The 21,797-nt window shown below is 35.0% G+C and overlaps 1 protein-coding gene across 3 annotated transcripts in view; it reads right to left on the reverse strand.

Moving 5' to 3' along the window:
* Positions 1–21,797, reverse strand: part of FSTL5 (follistatin like 5) — an 865,385-nt gene that overhangs the window by 141,667 nt on the left and 701,921 nt on the right. For 2 of the 3 annotated variants that reach the window (XM_010598135.3, XM_003418489.3), the window contains exons 10-11: positions 18,336–18,362; positions 7,263–7,381 (exon numbers count right to left, since the gene is read on the reverse strand). In XM_010598135.3, coding sequence (XP_010596437.2) covers positions 7,263–7,381; positions 18,336–18,362 — 146 coding nt within the window. The remainder of the gene's footprint in view (positions 1–7,262; positions 7,382–18,335; positions 18,363–21,797) is intronic. The other variant, XM_003418490.3, reaches the window with a different exon arrangement.

Raw genomic sequence — 21,797 nt, forward strand, 5'->3', positions numbered from 1 at the left:
AAAGTTAAGCTATTATCTTCTATGCACTGTGACAGTAGTGAAGAGTTATAAGGTTTCTGAGAATGAAGAGTTATAATACCTACCTAAAATAAACAGAAAAAATTCACTGCAATTGAGTGGATTCCTACTCATAGCCACCCTATAGGACAGAACTGTATCAGATGGTTTCCAAGGCTGTAATCTTTATTGAATCAGACTGCCACAACTTTCTCTCAGGAAGCCCCTGGTGAGTTCGAAACTCCGAACATTCACTTAGCAGCCAAGTGCTTAACCACTGTGACACCAGGGCTCCTTTATCCTACCTAAAAAATGCTACAAAATATGTAATGGTTCTACTAGGATTACTTTTCGTTCCTTATTTTTTAGGGTGGAAATTTTTTCCTTTCATATTAATCTACAACTTTCTCATGAAATTATTTTATAATTACAAATTCAATCCAGTAGAACCTAGCATCAAATAGCATACGCACCCTTGCAGGACTTCTCGCCTGCGTCTAACCATTGAAAATAATGTATCTTCATGGAAGAAACATTAAGTTCAATACATATCCTCACAGCACAATTTGGCCAATTTCCTTCTTATTCTGTTGCCGTTTTTATGTACCACTGAGTCGGTTCCCTCTCATAGTGACCTTGTGTAAACTGGGAAAAAAAAAAAAAAAAAAAGAACACTGCCGGGTCCTGTGCCATCCTCACAATCATTGCTATGTTTGAGCCCATTGTTGCAGCCACTGTGTCAATCCATTTCCTTGAGCATCTTCCCCTTTTTTTGATGACTTCCTCCTTTACCAAGCATGATGTCCTTCTCCAGGGAGCGGTCCCTTCTTTTTTTTATTTTTATAATTTTTATTGTGCTTTAAGTGAAAGTTTACAAATCAATTCAGTCTCTCAAACAAAAACCCATATACACCTTGCTACATACTCCCAATTATTCTCCCCCTAATGAGACAGCCCACTTCCTCCCTCCACTCTCTCTTTTTGTGTCCATTATGCCAGCTTCTAACCCCCTCTACCCTCTCATTTCGCCTCCAGGCAGGAGATGCCAACATAGTCTCAAGTGTCCACCTGATCCAAGAAGCTCACTCCTCACCAGCATCCCTCTCCAACCCATTGTCCAGTCCAATCCATGTCTGAAGAGTTGGCTTTGGGAATGGTTCCTGTCCTAGGCCAACAGAAGGTCTGGGGGCCATGGAATGGTCCCTTCTGATAACGTGTCCAAACTATATGAGACAAAATATCACCATCATTGCTTCTAAGAAGCATTCTGGCTGTACTTCTTCCCAGACAGGTATGTTCATTATTCTGGCAGCCCAATATTCTTCATCAACATCATAATTTAAAGACATCAATTCTTCTTCTGTCTTCCTTATTCACTGTCCAGGTTTCAAATGCATATGAGGTGATTAAAAACACCATGGCTTGAGTCAGGCACACCCTAGTACGTAAAGTGAAAATTTTGTTTTTTTAACACTTTAAAGCACCCTTTTGCAGGAGATTTGCCCAATGTAATGCATCATTTGATTTCTTGACTGCTGCTTCCAAGGGCATTGGTTGTGGATGCAAGTAAGATGAAGTCCTTGACAACTTCAATATTTTCACCTTTTATTATGATGTTGCTTATTGGTCCAGTGGTGAGGATTTTTATTTTCTTATTTTCAGGCGTAATCCATACTAAAGGCTGTGGTCTTTGATCTTCATCAGCAAGTGCTTCAAGTCCTCTTTGTTTTCAGCAGAAGGTTGTATCATTTGCATATTGCAGGTCCTTAATGAGTCTTCTTCCAATCTTGATGCAGTGTTGTCCTTCCTATAATCCAACTTCTCAGATTATTTGCTCAGCATACAGATTGAAAAAGTATGGTGAAAGGATACAACACCGGAGGTACACTTTTTCTGATTTCAAACCACACAGTATCCCCTTGTTCAGTTTGAACTGCTGCCTCTTGGTCTATGTACAGTTTTCTCATGAGTACAATGAACTGCTCTGAAATTCCCATTTGTCACCATGTTATCCATAATTTGTTATCATCCACACAGTCAAATGCTTTTGCATAGTCGTTAAAACATAGGTAAATATCTTTCAGTTATTCTCTGTCTTCAGCCACGTTTCACCTGATATCAGCAATGATATCTCTCCTTCCATGTCCTCTGTTGAATCAGGCTTGAATTTTTGGAAGTTCCTTGTCAATGTACTGCTGCAACCATTTTTTAATTATCTTTAGCAAAATCTTACGTGTATGTAATATTAATGATATTGTTTTATGATTTCCACATTCTATTGGATCACCTTTCTTTGCGGCAAAAATACGAATCTCCTCCAGTGATTTGACTAAATAGCTATATTCCAAATTTCTTGGCATAGATGAGTGAGCACTTCCAGTGTTGCATCCCTTTGTTGAAACATCTCAGTTGGTATTCTGTCAATTCCTGGAGCCTCGTTTTACACATTTAGTACAGCCTGGCCTTCTTCCTTCAATACCATTGGCTCTTGATCATGTGCTACCACCTGAAATGGTTGAATGTCAATCAATACTTTTTGGTAGAGTGACTCTGTGTATTCCTTCCATCTTCTTTTGATGCTTCCTATGTCGTTCAATATTTTGCACATAGAAACCTTTCATATTGCAACTCGAGGCTTGGATTTTTCTTCAGTTCTTTCAGTTTGAGAAATTCTGATTATGTTTGTCCCTCTTTGGTTTTCTAACTCCAGGTTTGTGCATATTTCATCGTTATACTTTATTTTTTCTTCTTGAGCTGCCCTTTGAAGTCTTCTGTTCTGCTCTTTTACTTCATCTTTTCTTCCATTTGCTTTAGCTATTCTATATTCAAGAACAAGTTTCAGAGTCTCTTCTGACATCCATTTTGATTTTTTCTTTCCATCCTGTCTGTTTAATGACCTGTTGTTTTCTTCATGTATGATGTCCTTGATGCCATCTACACTTCTTCTGGTCTTCAGTCATTAGCGTTCAATGCATCCAATCTATTCCTGAGATGGTCTTTAAATCCAGTTGTGAGATACTCGAGGGTGTGCTTTGGCTTGTGGAATTGTTTGAACTTTCTTCAGTTCAGCTTGCATATGCGTAATTGACGATCTGTTCCATACAAGCCTCTGTCATTGTTTTGACTGATGATATTGAGCTTCTCCATCATCTCTTTAAAAGGATGTAGTCGAATTGATTCCTATGAATTCCATCTGGCAAGGTTCACATGTATAGCTGCCACTGATGTTGTTGAAAGAAAGATATTTCCAGTGAATAGGTTGTTAGTTTTGCAAAATTCTATCATGTGATCTGCAACAGCTTTTCTGTCACTAAGGCCATATATTCCAACTACTGATCCTTCTTTGTTCCCAACTTTCACATTTCAATCACCAGTAATTATCAGTGCATCTTGATTGTATGTTTGATCAGTTTCAGACTGCAGAAATTGGTAAAAATCTTTAATTTCTTCTTTGGAATTAGTAGTGGGTGAGTAAATCTGAATAATAGTCATATTAACTGGTCTTACTTGTAGGCATATGGATATTATCTTATCACTGACAACACTGTACTTCCAGATAGATCTTGACGTGTTCTTCTTGACAAGTAATGTGATGCCTTTCTTTTTCAATTCATCATTCCTGGCATAGGAGACCATAAGATTGTTCAATTCCAAATGGCCAACACTAGTCCATTTCAGCTCACTAATGCCTATGACATTAACCTTCAAGTGTTCCCTTTCATTTTTGATAATTTCCAAATTTCCTAGATTAATACTTCATACATCCCAAGTTCCAATTATTAAATGGCTGTTTTTAGGAAAATGATTCCCTCAGGTTGGAAGACACCTAAAATATGACTGGGGAAGAGTCATCTCCTCAAAGTAGAGTCTACCTTAATGATGTGGATAGAGTAAAGCTTCGGGGATTTTTATTCACTGATGTGGCAGGACTCAAATGAAAAGAAAGAGCTGAAAGCATTCATCTTCTTATTCTACTACTGTATATTTATATATATTTGAGTGTGTGTATACATACTTAACCATATCAATGATCATGAAGGTGATATAGTACTGTGCAAAGTTTTGTTCTGTTATATAAAAGATTGTCATGAGTTGAACCTGACTCTAAAACAACTAATCACCCAACCACCCAAAAACTCATACCCATTGCTGTGGAGTCAATTCTGACTCATAGCAACCCTATAGGACAGAGTAGAACTGCCAGGTAGTTTCCAAGGCTGTAATTTCTATGGAAGAAGACTGTCACATCTTTCTCCCACAAAGCAGCTGGTGGGTTCCATTCACTGACCTTCCAGTTAGCATCTGAGCTCTTAACCACGACTATACATTCCAGTTATTTAACCTGATCTCATGAAATGAAAATGACAGAAATGAAAAATGACAGAGCAATATCAAGTAAATGTTTATGTATTCCAGTATTGCTTCACATATTTTGGACAATATATCTAAAATGTCTTTTAATTTTGTTACACGTGAAAAACCACGGCCCTATATATTTTCCATCTAGAACAATTATAAAGAGAAGTTACCCAACAGCCCGAAGTTAGTCTCAGCCCATTCATCATTTTCTGTCATTCTTCATGGTTTAAAATTGTATTTGTCAGCTAAAATGCACTTTCCTTTTAATTTTAGAATCCAAAGCAGTAAAATGTCATAAACATGAAAAGAAAAAAATATTTGACAGTTGCACCCTTAAAACCTGTTTTTCTTACTACCCCCACCCTTTTTTTTTCTTCCTCTTCCATAAGAGAATGGGGGCTCTTGTAAATTTTGTTTTCTATAATGCAAGAATGCAAACTTCTTGTCCTTGTTTTTCTTTCCATTTTGAAAATTTCTAGCACAGTCCCATACATAAAACGTCCTTAGGACTTCCAGGGGCTAAGACCTGGGAAATCTGATGTTGTAAGTTAATTCTTCATAACTAGTTACTGCTGCTTGTGGATAAGGGGAGGGAAATGAGTTCAGACTGCCATCACAGCCTTTGGTTTCCACCTCTTCTTCAATTTTTAATTTTTTTTTTTTTATGAAAGTATGCTCATATGTATAGTTTTCACTTTAGTAAATTTAGAAGGAAATTTAATTAAGAATTTTAATAGAGAAACTGAGGCAAATAAACTTCTGATACTTGTTGCCAGCACTTGGCACAAAACTGCCATTTCGTATTTTTTGTCTTTTTAAATTTAGATTCCAAAAGGTTAAATTAACTCATCCAAAAGCGTCATAAACGTGCTGGAAAAGCATGTTCTTTGAGGCTTGAGCCACATTACATTTAACCATTTACCGAAACCCTGAAATAGCACTCATGTAGTACAAGAAGAACATTCCTTGGCTTTACATTTGAAAATTAAATTAATGACGAGACAGTTTTGTGATGAAAAGCATGGATTTCACAGGTTATATTAGGATTAGCAACTGATGGGTCAACTTCTGTGATATAACCAGTACATCTGTGTCAAAAAAAGAAAAAAAAAAAAAAGGTGCCAGTAAATCGAGTCTAACTCAGGGCCACCCAGTATGTTTCAGAAAAGTACTGTGCTTTACGTGGTTTCCAACGGCTGTGAACTTTTACAAGCAGATTGACAGGCCTTTCTTCCAAGGTGCCTCTGGATGGATTTGAACAGCCAGCCTTTTGGCTGAAAGAGCCATCCTTGTTAACTAGGTATAAAATTGCTGGTCCTATAGGTCTCACACTCTTGTAAAATTATTTTCTCTCTGATTTAAGTAATAACTGTGATGTCACACTTTCTATCGCTGTGTGTTAGCCTCACTTTCTTATCCAAAACTTTTTTGTAAAAATATGAATGTGGACCCCTGGTGGCACAGTGGTTAAGAGCTATGGCTGCTAAGCAAAAGGCCGGCTGTTTGAATCCACCAGCCACTCCCTGGAAACTTTATGGGGCAGTTCTACTCTGTCCTGTTGGAATAAACTTGATGGCAATGAGTTTGACTGGGTTTATTTTCTCTTAAATTTAAATGATTTGCTCTATCAAAAACAAGTATTCATGTTTATATTTACTGTTTATTTTTTACACATATCACCTGCATACACACACAAGCACCTTATCAAAAAATAGATTTAGTATAGATAATATAAAATAAAATTTCATGTGAAATTTAAAATGATTTTTGTATCTTCTTGTTAAGTTGTAGCTTATCTAAAATGATCACACTTCTATTTAGTAATTTAGCTTGTAACTGACATATTTTTAAACTCATAATGGTTTCATTATTTTTTTAAAAATCATAAATAATTTTTAAACAATCATTTTCTTATTTAAATAAGTTAAGTAAATAAATAAAGGAAAAAATCCTTTCCTTTATCTGAATAAGTGTGAATTTGATTGTTTTTTCCTATAGATTATCTGGTAGGAAGCTAGTCTATCTTATGTTACTCTCATAATTTTTTTTTCTACCCATTCTAGGGTGTGGCTTTAAGGTATAAATTTTTACTCCTATATATCAATATATAACAGCAGTTCTGGCTACTGGTAGGCTGGAAGGAGGAATTGGAAGTAAGGAATCTGAACTATGGCATTATGCATCTGTTTTGTAACACACTGCAGCCATGTCAGCCTTAACAATGAGCATCAGGAAAGACTCCCTCCATGAGGTCTTCCTTTGTAACTTGCCTTACTTTGTACGTTCTTTCACAGACATAGTTACCTTTAGTAGTACATATATTGCAGTATACATATTTATGTGGGACTTCATATAAAAATATAGATGTGACTATATAAAAATAATTATAAATTCGTATCAGCCTGTAAAATAAGAGAGACTCCCTAATACATATAATCAGTGCCCATTTTTTGCAAGAGATTTTTTGATTTGTTGCATGTGGCAACTGAATTTTACAGATTAAAATCTTACAAGTAAATAAATAATTTAATATTTCCCATATACATATAAATCATTTATTCCATTAAGACCTCCAAAAAGATGAGGTTATATTTCATTGCCTACAAAGAGGGAGGTATTCTAAGTTAAGGAGCTGATGAGGTTACTGTGTATTGTGTTCATCCTGGTATTTCACTTCTATAACCTGCATTTAAACTACAAATATATAATTAAGAATATATAGTACCTTATTTTATTTTTCTCCCCAGATATAAAACCTGCATACAGTAACAAACAATATTAGAGGTTTAGCATTTTCTTCCTTATACAAGTCTCATCTGTGTATAGATTTCATTATGATTCCAAAATACAATTCTACTTAACAAAATGACTGCTTGAAACTGTAAAGGAATTACTTCAATACTTGCCTGAAATCCAAGGAGCTTTTCGCTAGGCTTAATATGTCTCTGAAATTCACATTCGATGGGTTGTATCACTTTGATTCCATCTTCATAAAAAACATAGAACATGTTCCCAATTCCCAGACCTTAAGGATAAAAACACATTTCAAAAGTTCAAAATAAAATTATCAGAAACCTTTACAACCAAAACTCAGTGCCCCGCATACCACAGGCAGGGGAAAAATCTGTGAAGTCGTGTAATGTTAATACAGCAAACCATATGGGATCCTTTAGTGTACATTCAAGGCACTCCGTGATACTCTGTAGGCAGTCTACTTTTTTCTCCCTTTTCTGCAATCCTGTGGTTTCTTCAATGTAAATCAGTAGATATTTTACATATTTTAAAATAACTAGAAATGATAGTATAAATATATTGGTAGATAGGTTATATAGAATACCTACTCCACTTAATTTAAATGCTCATTAAGGAATGAAATTACTTATTTACTTTTTTTGATGGAAAATGGGATTTTGTTTTGTTTATATAAACATTTTAAGGAACAAAACGACCATTTCCCCCAAATTCTGATGAATATATAATCTTCCAGACTAATTCTGGCATATATATTCTTGCTTACAAACCAAACAAAACCCGTTGCCACTGAGTCGTTTCTGATTCATAGTGTCATAGCGACCCTATAGGACAGAGTAGAACTGCCCCACAGAGTTTCCATAAAGAGCACCTGGTGGATTTGAACTGCCAACCTTTTGGTTAGCAGCCATAGCTCTTAACCACTGTGCCATCAGGGTTTCCATATTCTTGCTTAGAGGTTCTACATATTAGTTTTTATACTGACCATGTTAGGAAACTACTTTTTTATTTTAAAACTTGAATTAATTTAACGTCTTTGAAAACTCTCAATGTAATTTTTTAATTTACACCAAGACTTTTTCTCAGACATGAGATCTGGATATGAGGCATCTGTCGTGGATTGAATTATGTCCCCCCAGACATGTGTGTATCCATTTGGCTGGCCCATGATTCCCAGTATTGTATGATTGTCCTCCACTTTGTGATTGTAATTTTACGTTAAAGAGGATTATGGTGGGATTTTAACACCTTACTAAGGTCATATCCCTGATCCAGCGTAAAGGAGTTTCCCTGGGGTGTGCCCTGCACCACCTTTTATCCTACAAAAGATAAAAGCAAAGGGAAAGAAGCAGAGAATTAGGGACTGCATACCACCAAGAAAGCATTGCTGTAAACAGGGGTACATCCTTTGGACCTGCGGTCCCTGCAGGTAGAAGCTCCTAGTCCCAGGAGATTGATAAACAGGCCGACAGAGAAAGAAAGCCCTCCCCTGGAGCTGATGCCCTAAATTTGGACTTTTAGCCTACTTTACTGTGAAGAAATAAATTTCTCTTTGTTAAAGCCATCTACTTGTGGTATTTCTGTTATAGCAGCACTAGATAACTAAGATAGCTCCTCAGAAGTTCATCTCACTACTCAATAAATCCACACATCCAGGAGGCAAGAGATTAGAGATCTGACATGCATTTGGGGTAAAAGAAGCCTGTGCCTAAGGAGCTTCCACATGTTCGTGCCCACCCTGTCTCTGCTCTATCTCTGCTCTATCCCAAAGCGCCAAGTCCTGAGCCCCACGTGGTTCTTCCTTTTATCCTTTTCTGTGCAGCTGCTTTGCCCACTTGTGTGGTTTACATAATTAAATTTATTCAATCTAATTATACCAAAGATAATTCTGTGATAACGTGCTTTTTGAAAGGTAAGGAATTGCATTGAAATCTTGATAGTTTGGGAAGCCAAATCATTATTGCTAAAATGTTTAAAGAATATATATATATATACATATATATGTATACATTTTTATACATATATATAAGAAAAATAATTAGTTAAATACAAAAAATTCCCAAGCACTATTTTTTTTTTTTTTCAATTGAGATTACCTATAAAGACTATGAGGCAAGCCTAGGACTTGTATCAAGTGAGGCTCACAATAAAATCTTATTAACTTACAAAAATATGTATTTATTGAACTTAAATCATATTTATTCTTATTAAATATGTTCCCAGTGAATAAAAAGTTACCCATATTGGCCATTTAGACATATGCCTACTTATTCTTATGATTTAGAGAATAATATATTCAGCCATAAGTGTGACTTTTTTTGTGCTTATAGAGATTATTTTTTTCTACTAGAACATGAAATTATTTCTAGCTAATAATACATCTTAAATTACTCGAAGTTGTTTTCACCTTATATTATTTTACTTTGTAAATATTTTACAGGACTAACATTTTTATAGATATAACCTTTATCAGTTAATTATGCATTATTATTCCAGAGAGCACTACATTGAAATGTGAAATTCCTGAATAGTAGCCCAAGTAGCAAGAACTAAATTCAAGTCACATTTTTCCTAAGTAAAATTTATTAATTATTAGGCGTTATTTATAACTATAGTTGTGCATAAAGAAATATACATTCCATGCACAAAGATTAAAGCTTAAAAAACACATTGGTTTTTATGCAAAATAAATTGATTTGCATCAGCAAAACCTCCATATACTCATTAAGGTAAGATCGATGTATGCCTATATCAGTAACTATCAATTTAACATCGTTAGTCCTTGCATACTGCTGTTGAAACTTATGAACATAACCATAATATTACCGGTTGTATCAGCTGCACACTACGTTTGAAGTTCATCACAAAGCTCTTAACATTTGTAAATGAACACGTCTCTGCTCTTCCACAGTCATGGATTAGAATGTGTTTGGATCTGACAATGGCTCTGAGTCAAGATTATCTGAAAAGTTTCTTGAAATATTTCCTGCTCTCACCCCAATGGATACTGATATTGTATTATTTTACCACATTCTGTGCACAATTCAAAAAGTCAGTGTGATTCCACTGTCATTTGCTGCACTGATGAAATTTCTGAGCCTTATTTTCCTCTAAAAACCACTTAATCTATCCATTTCATTCTTTCAAATCTAACAGTCTATTTTCTTGTTTTTTTAAATAGGAATTACATATCAGCATTTTCTATTTTTATTTATTTAATTTTGTGTGCTATTAGGTAAAAGTTCACAGCTCAAGTGAGTTTCTCATTCAGAAATGTATACACAAATTGTTTTGTGACATTGGTTGCAATCCTCACGAGGTGACAGCACGCTCCCCCTTTCTACCTCAGGTTCCCTGTGTCCATTCATTCAGTTCCTGTCCCTCTCTGCCTTCTCGTCTTGCTTTTGGGCAGAAGTTGCCCATCTGGTCTCGCATATTCGATTGAACTGAGAAGCATGTTTCTCACATGTGTTATTGTTTGTTTTATAGTCCTGTCTAATCTTTGTCTGAAAAGTGGGTCTTGGGAGTGGTTTCAGTTCTGGGTTAGTAGAGTGTCTGGGGGCCACAGTCTTGGGGTTTCCCCCAGTCTCTGTCAGACCAGTAAATCTGGTCTTTTTTCATGAACTTGAATTCTGTTCTACATTTTTCTCCCACTCTGTCCAGGCATATTAGCATTTTTTAAAAAGCATAAAATACTTTCTAAGTTACAAGTTATGCATTATGCAAGGTTTAAGGAGCCCTGGTGGTGCAATGGTTAAATGCTGAGCTACTCACTGATAAGTTGGCAGTTTGATCACACCTAAGACTGGCAGTCTGCTCCAGTAAAGGTTGTTAGGTGCTGTAGAGTCACTTCCAACTCATAGCGACCCTACGTACAACAGAACAAAACACTGCCTGTCCCTGCACCATCCTCACAATCCTTGCTGTGCTTGATCCCATTGCTGCAGCCACTGTGTCAATCCATCTTGCTGAGGTCTTCCCATAAAGATTATAGCCTAGGAAACCCTATGGAGCAATTCTACTCTGTCACATGGGGTCGCTATGAGTCAGAATCAACTTGAGGGCACCCAACAACAACAATGCAAGATTTAGTTGTTTTGTGCTTGATTCTCTTTTCAGTGTCAGTAGCTCCTCAGTGTTTATGAAACAGTAATACCAATAAACATTGTACATAAAAACACAGGAGGTAAAATAAAAATTATAAAATGAACACCAATGTTATCTATCAGTCTGCTTATAAAATTAAGCTTTACCTATGGCTTTTGAGCTGTGATTTCCTCCCCTCCCGCCAATAAAAATAAATATCTTGGCATTTCTTTCTTATCAAAGACATATTTTGCTCCTTAATAGTTTTATTTAGATTTTAACAGCAGAATTTATTAACTGAATATATGGGGTGAATTTTTTCTTTTTCAATTTGCTGCTATAATATTGCGTGTGTATATATATATATAAATAGTGTACATGTATATATAAATTTACTAGGACTATACTAAGCACAAAGTAGTATCAATTACCTGTTTATGGAGATTATGGAAATTGAAGATAACTGCAAATTTTCATTTGAGATATTAATTAACTTTATGTGTAAAGAGAGCAGTAACATATTCACATATGCTAATTATAAATAGTAAATGTTTCTGTCATAGCTTTTTTGTTTTTTTTTTAGGATGAAGGAATAAGACAGAGCCCCCAAAGAGTTGTATGTACAACCCTGTTTCCTTTGCTGGACTGCCTTCCTGCTCCTCCAGCTTTGCATTTGAATCCTGCTTTTGCTTGGAGGTTATACGTAACCCCCATTGTGCCTGGTTAGTATGATTAAAAATGTTGCTGATGTAACTTGTTAGGAACTACCTATATTTGTAAACCTCTTTAAAAATAACTTGCCTGCCCGCCCTTGGCGAGCAGTCTTGGCAGCAGCATCTCCGACTGACTCTTTTCCTTGCACAAGGAAATAAAGGTACGTTTCCTGTTCTCCCACCTTGGTCTCTCATTTATTGGCCAATAGGAGGAGTCATGCTGAACAAGAACTTGGAGTTTTCACCCGGTAACAGGAATATGGCAAATAAGGGTAAGCTCCATTCTCAGGAATCAGCTCAGAGCAAAGCGTGGCTATAGCACTTGCTGTTTTACTATGGGAAACTTAATGAAAGTCTCTCCGTCTTAATTTCCTCATCTCAAACTAGGAGATGATAAGTAAACTTCTGTCGTACAGTTGTTTTAAGTCTTAAATGATATAGAGGAGGCGAGACATTAATCAAGATGACTGCCAAATAGTAAGATTTCAATAAATTGTAACTTGTTCTTACGGGTGACATCTCTTCTGTGAAATGCTACTGTAGAAGGAAAGAGTAAAATGATACATAGCGAGAATTTAACAAGTGTACTCATTTTGTCTCACATCTACACTCTGAGATCTGAGGGAAAGCTTCAGTTTTCTATATCAAATTTTAAGTCCTGTGTTCTCAGACTCCATGAGCCTTTTAGAAGAGCGACCTGATTTTCTAGTGAAACAGTTCACAGTACACAGTACGGCCTTTCAGGGGTCTGCAAGGTCAAAACCATTTTCATTATAATACTAACATGTCTGCCGTTTTTTTCCTCCAATTATCTCACAAAAGTGGACTGCAGTTTTCCACAGGCTGTGTTATGTGCGGTACCCAAACAAGTGAATGAAGGAGCGGATAGAAGGACACAGCAGTTTCTATGAAGCCACACATTGTAAAATGTAAAACCATGTGACTTTTCCTAATTTATTTGGAAATACAGATTTTTTAAAATAAATGATGTGTTATTTATGGCTACATGTAACGGGATTGTGATTATTTTCAGTGAATTCATAAATACATATTTAAAAACACTCTCAGTTTTAATTTCTATTTGGTAAGCATTGGCAGATAGAAATAACAAAAGCTTTGAGTTCTCAATAATATTTAAGAATTTAGGGGTCTTACGTCCCAAAAGTTTGATACTTGCTTTTTTGGTATAGGTTTCAGTTATAATCTTTACTACTGATTTGTATGACCAGTTGAAACAGTTGCTGACTCCATGTGCCTCAGAATAGAACTGTGCTCCGAGGTTTTCAACGGCTTTTTTTTTTAAGTGCTATACTTTGCCAGGCTTCTCCTCTGGTTCACCTCTGGGCAGACTCAAACTGCTGAGTGAATTAACCATTTAAATCACCCAGGGACAAATTCTCTTGAGTTCAGTGAAATCCCTCATCTTTCCAGTCAGAGTAAAGATTAGGAAAGTGTTTCTCTGTCTTCTGTTGAAGACAGACTTATAAACTTTGTCTTCTTCAGGTCCATTGCTAATCTCATGGAGTATAGCGGCTCTGGAAAATACTCCATAATTTGTTTGTTTCTTATGAGCTTTCTCTTTGCTTTGTTTTTTCTGTCTATACAGAAAAGACATAAGCAAGAAGTATTTGCAGTTTTATAAGAGAGAAATATTTCCCAGAGGATTTTATAATCAATACTCTATCTTTACCTACATTCTACAGACTGAGGAAAACAGACGGAACGCACGTTCCTGTCTCGAAGCTTTGTGGGCTAGAAGCTGTATAATTAAACATGACGAACTTTACAATGACACCAAAATGTGGTTGATTTTTTTATTATTGGTTGCATATTTAAGTCAATCATAAAAGGGATTTTGTGGTAATATGCTTTTCTTCCTCTGGTTTAAATTTTCATTAACTTTAGCACTTTTATGACGGTGAATGGCAAGTTGTGCTTCTAGGACGTAGTGATTTGTTACCCAGTCAAAGGTGATGCAGTACCTTCTGGAGTTTAAACAAACTATCTCATCGGATAATATTGTACTTTTAATTTTCAAGTGATCTTAATATTTTTCTTCTTTTTTTGAAATACAGAAATAATCACCTCTCTCTTTTATTTTTTGCTAAAGGAAGCACAGACAAGAATAGATGGCCCATGTTCCTTTTTCACCTTGAATAACTCAACAGGGATAGGTTTTTATCTTTCATTCCTTTATCTCTATCATTGAGGCTAAAAACCTCTTCACACACAAAGCAACATTGAACAATTGCAGCTCAATGAAGTCTTTATATTATGTTCAATTAAAGTAAGACATACGTATTCTTCCCTTCTTACCAAAAAGTTTTATAGGAGTTATGTGTTCAATTCTGTATTCAAAAACAAACATTGCCATCGAGTCGATTCCAACTCATAGCAAACATAAAGGGCAGAGTAGAACTGCCCCATAAAGTTTCCAAGGAGCACCTGGTGGATTCGAACTGCCAAACCTTTGGTTTGCAGCTGTAACACTTAACCACTATAACAACAGGGTTTCCAACTCTGTATTAGTCTTTATCAATCCAGGAAGTTGGTAATATGTGTGTGTGTGTGTGTATCTACACACATATAGATACATCTACAAACAGATAACACTATTCAGATTACTCTTGTGATTTTAAAAAAGTATTTTTTTGTGAGATAATTTCAAAAGATGAAGTAGCAGTTAGAGAGAATGAATCAGCCAACACAAACACTGACAGGTGGATCATGTTTTCCTTGGCATCCAGTATTAGCCATTAGTGGGCAGAGTCTCCCCCTTCTTCCAATTTCATGCTTTTAACAGCCTTATACTCTGAAAATTCTCCTTTTCTATTTTAATTTTTTCTTCAGTATTATTGTGAGGCAGTAATCTCATCCCAAAAACATCAGCATTTTTTTTTCTCTAAAAATGATTGCACAGAGGCCCCTGGTGCTCACGAAATATTCATGTAATCTCCTATGTGGCTCAGCTCCCTTACAGTGGGTGTCCTGGTCAATGAAACGTGCATATGCGTCGGCTAAAGCAGATGAGAGCTGGCTTGCTCCTTGCAGCTGCTTTCTCTCCTACTTCACTGGCATCGGAAGCCACATATTACAGATAATAAAGCTAATCAGATTATGAAGGTAAACTTTGTTGTATGATTTCACTGCCATTTCTATTTGTTCCTGTGGCATTTGATACTAATTAGCTCAACTAATATAATAATTTCCTTTAATGTTTCTATAATGTTTTTGTATGAATATATTCATTAAATATTTAGAAATAATAAAAGTGGCAGTTTCTACAGAAGTTTTTTTTTGGTTTCAATCATTCAATGTCATATCAATCCAGTATTTCCCAAAGCATGTTTTAGTCAATATTGATCTGACAGAGAGACACCTAGATAATCTCATGTTCTAGTAAATTTAGGAAGTACCATGTCGTGTACTGACCTATACCACTGCTCTCCTGAGAGAATGGAATTAGCATATTTAAAGTCCAGAGTATTTCTAAAGTCAACATAATTGTTTAAATTCCTTTAATTGAGTGTTTCTGTGATCCAAAAACTTTATTATTAAAATTACATGCTCCTGAACTCATTCATCATTAAATAAACATTACGAAATTATTCATTAGATTATATTTAATTAAAAAATAATAATAATACAGCAGAAAACCAATCATACTGAATATCTTAATGCGTATTTTTAAATCGTATTGGTGGTACAGTGGCTTGAGAGCTTGGCTGCTAACCAAAAGGTCGGCAGTTCGAATCCACCAGCAGCTCTTTGGAAACCCTTTCGGGCAATTCTATCCTGTCCTTTAGGGCCACTATGAGTCAAAATTGACTTGATAACAATGGGTTTTATTGTAAAATTAGTTGTCAGTAAGCATTATTTAGCCTGTAACCTACCAGATCAAAAGCATCTTTAAAGCAGATAGTAGATCTTATTACAGCTTGTATTTTCAATACGTCCAAATTACTTTACATTTAATAGGCTCTTCAAAATATTTGTCAAGAGATGATTGAGACTTTTTTCTCTTAAAGTATTTTCTACACTGTTTTACACTATAAGGTTGACTAGAAAAGAAAAACCCAGAGAATTAAAGGATACTCTATTGCAATTTTAATGTTGAAGTGATTGGTGAAACAATATATATTGAATTTAGTGAAACTGATTTAGATAATAAACCTTCAGCTAAGCTAAATTCTAAGTTAATGTTTAAAAAAATCATTTTCTGTTAAGCACAATTTTATAATTTTACCACTTGCACATAAGTAAGATGGCATTATAAGAAGTGTTATCATTTTCAATTATCTTTCTATTATTGACTATAAAAACCAAAATAACAACAACAAGAAAAAACCCTGTTGCCATTGAGTCAATTCCAAAATATAGTGACCCCATAGGACAGATTAGAATTACCCCATAGGACTTCCAACATGGAAGTGAACTGGTGCATTTGAACTACCGACCATTCTGGTTAGCAGCCAAACTTTTAACCACTGCTGACACCAGGGCTTCACTGATCATAAAGTGCCTAAAATTCTGAAGTCAATTATCTCTAGGAAACATTTCTCTTGGCCATGGTAAACAGGCAAGCAAGCAAACAAACAAAAAAGCACTGCTATAGTGGAAATAAAAATGGATTTAGAAATTGATAGATTGAGAAACTGATAAATTGAGGTAGAAATGTGTTTGGCAATTTTGGTTAGATAATATTTTAATCATTTTAATTACCTAATTGTATATATGTTGGGGTTCAGTGACTCCTCAAGCTGGTTTATTATCTCTGGTCACCATTACTGCAATCAATTCTAACTGCAAAACCTTGTCAAAACTTCAATGTTATGAAAATAATTTACAGATCTATGAATCGAAATGAAATATGTCATTTTCTTAAGTTTATTACTTAAAACTTTTTATTATTATTTTAAGAACCTTCAACGGACTGTGATGAAAAGCATGCATTAAGAAAAAGCTTAAAACTTTTACCCAAAAAGCCTTCTTATATTTATCTTGAAAGGACCCACACAATTTCTTAAATAGCTACTATTTCTCAAGCACGTGTTCTGTGTCAAACAAAATCACAAAAAGCATGATCATTATTGATCAACAGAGAATAATTATGGAGAGTATACATTACCAAAAATTAACAGAAGTGAATTTTATGCAGACAAATGGTGGTTTCATAGAATGAATCTCAAAGCATGTTCTCAACTAATTCTGAAGACTATTATACTTTTAAGGGTGGTAAAGAATATTATTTTTTTTTTAGAAATAAATAATTATTCTAAATTAATGCTCATAGTGGTTGTCAACAAAGTAAAAATACAAGGAAGATATGATTCACATACTATAAGATTTATATATCACAGATTTGCAAGGAGTGCCAACTGTATTTCAGTATTGGGACTGGAGTCCAGCATTCAAGACTTGATTTGTAAGGCCCCATTCATGCAGTTTTATGCTTATCTGGCTCAGAGAGGTAAAATAACTTACCAAGTTTCTCAGCAGTTAAACAACAAAGCCACATTTACGGTACCTGATCTCTGACTCCTTAGAGTTTGCCCCTTTTGTAAGGCAACAGAGTGAACAACCAGGGCTGTGGGATGCACGTTTTGCAGTATCAAGAGGATGGGGTAACCCCTGGTTCCAGTGAGAGAAAGTGACTGGCCAGTTGGAACAATTCTGTGGGCTCACAGGGAAACAAAACCTGCTACTTTGGGGCAAGCAGAAACTGCACCTAGTCCCCTTTACAAGGCTAGACATCCCTATTTACAGGAGTGGCATGGGTAGTCTGTCCAAGCCTCTCTCCACTTTACCAGATATCAAAGGAGCACATATATTGAGCTTTAATTTTAGGCCATATACCTCAGTGACAGTGGATAACGCTTATTGATTGCTGAATAACTTTAAAAAACCAATAATTACCACACTGGGTATTAACAACTACCCTTCTATTTGAGATAAGAAAATTGTAATGTAAGAAGGCTATGTTGCTTGCCCTAGGTTGCATAGTGATAGGGGCTGGATTTGAATTCAGATCCTTTAAGCTTGTAGCCCATTTTATTAAATAAGTTATTATATTCTTTGATAAGGCAATGGTATGTATATTTGTTCTTATTTGAACCAATTTAGGTAAATTATGCTTAAGTAAGGTTGTTTTTATTTATTTGACTTAATTTTATACTCCTAAAAGAATTTCAATAAATTGTAATGTATCTTCCTGGTTATTTATCGCTAATAAATAAAGCTGTTCATGAATGATAAATACTTTTAATCATAGCAGGATTATACAAGAATATTGATATATAGTCAAATAAAAAACATTGAATCAAACTAAAGAGAAGCAAGGCAATTATTAATAGTAACAGTCAACAAATCTACTAAAAATTAAAAATTAAAGCAATCACAATAATATAGAAAAATAAATGAATTAAATACCTTCTTCTCTCCATAATATGTTAGCTACTGTGGCATGTTAAAAAGAAAAGGAAGAGAAAGAAAAGTGAGAAAACAGAGTTTCAGGTGTAAAGCAATATAAATAATTATTAAAGAAGTCACAGTCTCTGTTTAGAATAGAACAGATGTATAAAAGCCTTGACACTGAATTTAACAATCTACTATAACAAAACAATAAAATATTAGGACTAGCTGATAACGCTCTTTGCATTTCTTGAAATAGGCAATTCTTTGGAATAAAGGTTAATAAACAAGGAACATTTTATGCATCATCGAAAAGAATAGAGTATTTAATTTTATTGAAATACATTTTTGGAATAAACATTAGTAGTTAAAACTATTTATTTAGTTGACAGCATATTTAAAATTCCTAATAGAAAAAGTTAAACATTTTTAAATCCTAAATAATCACTGTATGTAATATTCTTGAACAAGAAGGGATCTTGTAAATATAGGATTTTGAAGACTATTTGGTTATAGAAGTAAAAGTAATGCATTTTATTTTATGATGAAGTGACTTATTTTTAAATGGTGTTTCCATTGTTTAAAACCTGGACGGAACGGGAATGTATCTTGTTTACGTCTGTGCACACACTTAATGGCACATACTAAACTGTTTCTGCACAATAAGTCTGTTAAATATTACATACGGATGAAACCAATAGAGAATTGAAATATTAAGACAGAAAGAAAGAAATGATGCAAATTTCAAATATTCTTAAAGCAACGGTTGCCTCTAATAATTCAAAGTTATCTAAACTCTGTATAACATCAAAAGAAGAAAAATAAGTGAAAACAAAGGGTAACTAATGAAAAATATTACGCACATTTAATCACCCCTGGAGTAATTTGACTAAACGAAAGCAAATTCCTTTGAAAAAAAGAAAAGAAAAACCCTGACCCTGTGTAACGTAGGTAGGGGAGTTAAGACTGGAGACCAGCACTCATGACTTGAGCATAAGGCCCAACTTACGTGTTTTTCAGTACCTGTTACAATTCTTTAATAATAATAAATAATGTCACGTAAGCATTTCTGAGCGTGATTTCCTTAGTGTTTTTAACACATTTATTTAAAAATGCCTGCATGATTCATGCATTCCTTCAGCACATTATCTGTTTTTCTAGTTGCCTGCAGTGTGCTTGGAATAAATATGAAAAGGGCAGTTTCTATCCTCATGGGAAGACTATAGACCTGGGAGGGGAAAGAACCATGTAAACAAATAATTACAACCATGTGTTAAGAGCTATAAAATAAATAAATATTAGGTTCAGTGGCTGTGCATAGGACAGAATGATCATTTCTGAGGAGAGAGAGTTTGAGCAGTTGGGAAGGCTTACTGGTGTGGTTATGCTAAAGCTAGGTCATGTTACCCTGTCATATAAGAGGACTGTGGGCCATCAGGACTCATGAAGTTATTCCACAGGTATGCCAAAAGAAAATGTCATAACATAATCTGAGAATTTCAAATAACTTGGTATTATTGGAAAGCAAAACTTATGGAAGATGAGTCTGGAAATTTGTTCATGGTAAGATCAAGATGGTCTTTGAACAGAATTGAATTGTCTTTGGTGTGTACAGGAAAGGTCCCACGATTTAACTTATCATTATTTTTCTGGCTTATGAAAAAAGAGTAACAAGGCATATATTTCCTTACATACTGGTCTATTCACTTAATATTGAGTGCGTAGCACATGCCAAACATTGTACTCCATGCTACAAGATGCTTGGTAAAATAAAGACAGTATCTATGCTAACAGAGCCCATATTCTTCTCAGGAGATGAACAATACCCAAATCATGACAGAAAAAAAAATAGCAATTTTAATATGTTATGAAGGAAAGAAGCACAGCAAAGTGAATGGATTCGACATAGTGAAACCAGGGAAGCTTCCCTGACGATGTAATGTTTAAGGTGAAATCTGACAGATGAATAAGAGTGAAATACTTGGGGATTGTAAGATTGAGATTTCCAGATATAAGGAAAAAACATGCACAAAATCCTAGTGGTAGACCACAACATTGTAATTTTAAAGAACTAAGGACATTAACCATAGGAGAAAGACATGATGATCTGCTTCCATGAAGATTACAGCCTAGGAAACCCTATGGGGCAGTTCTGCTCTGTCGCATGTGGTAACTATGAGTGGGAATTGACTCTACAGCATCTAATAACAACAACAACAAGGGCATTAAAGGACTGAGGACAGAGACAATTTTAAGATAGGCAATCATTTATAATTAAATACCAAAAAAAAAAAAAATAGAGGGTTTGAAAATTAAATTTAGATAAGGCAAAATTTAAGGCACTAGATAGCAAACTTACAATGATATTGGTTAAACACACAGTAATAAGACGAAAAACTTTTGGGATTGGAAAAAAAATGATAAATCCACAATCATATTATGCTTCTTTAACATATCACTCTCAAATACATTAAAAGTGAAGGAGAAAGTGAGCACATCTTGACCAAGGTAAAAGATGGCATGAAGAAGTACACAAGGATAAGAGATGATTTTGGTGAAAGTCACAACATATACAATTTTGCAAACAACAGAAATAACAACCCAAAATTGTGTGTGGTTATATATGTAGATAAGCATGCTTATGTATGTATATGGAGCCCTGGAGACACACTGGTTAAGAGCTTGGCTGATAACCAAAAGGTTGGCAATTCAAATCCACAACCACTCCTTGGAAACCTGATGGGACAGTTCTACTCTATTCTATAGGGTTGCTGTGAGTCACAATCATCTCAACAGCAACGGATTTTATACATGTACAGGAAAAGCTTCTGTCCTAAAGTAGAGTTGAACTAAAAGGTGTGGATGGAGTAAAGCCTTTGGGGCCTTCAATTTCTGATGTAACAAGAACAAAAACGAGAAGAAACAGCTGTAAACATCCATTAATAATTGGAAAGTGGAATGCAAGAAGTATGAATCTTGCAAAATTGGGAGTTGTCAAAAACAAAATGGAATGCTTAAAGATAGAAATCCAAGGCATTCATGAGCTGAAATGGACTGGTATTGGTCATTTTGAATCAGAAAATAATATGGTCACCTGTGCTAGGAATGACAAACTGAAGGGGAATCATGTTGCACTCATTGTCAAAAAAGAACATTTCAAGATCGATCCCGAAGTCAATGTTGTCAGTGATAGGATAATATCCATACCCATACAAAGTAGGCCAGTTAATACAACCCATTATTCAATTTTAGGCACCAACCACTAATTCCAAAGATGAAGAATTGGAAGATTTTTACAAACTTCTGCAGGTTGAAGTTGATCAAACATGTAATTAAGATGCACTGATAATTCATGGAGATTGGAGTGTGAAAGATGGAAACAAAAAAAAAGATCAGTAGTTGGAAAATATACCTTTGATGATAGAAAAAATGCCAGAGATCATGTGATAGAATTTTGCAAGATCAACAGTCTATTCACTG

Source organism: Loxodonta africana, chromosome 13 (genome assembly GCF_030014295.1).
Source record: "Loxodonta africana isolate mLoxAfr1 chromosome 13, mLoxAfr1.hap2, whole genome shotgun sequence".
NCBI lineage: Eukaryota > Metazoa > Chordata > Mammalia > Proboscidea > Elephantidae > Loxodonta > Loxodonta africana.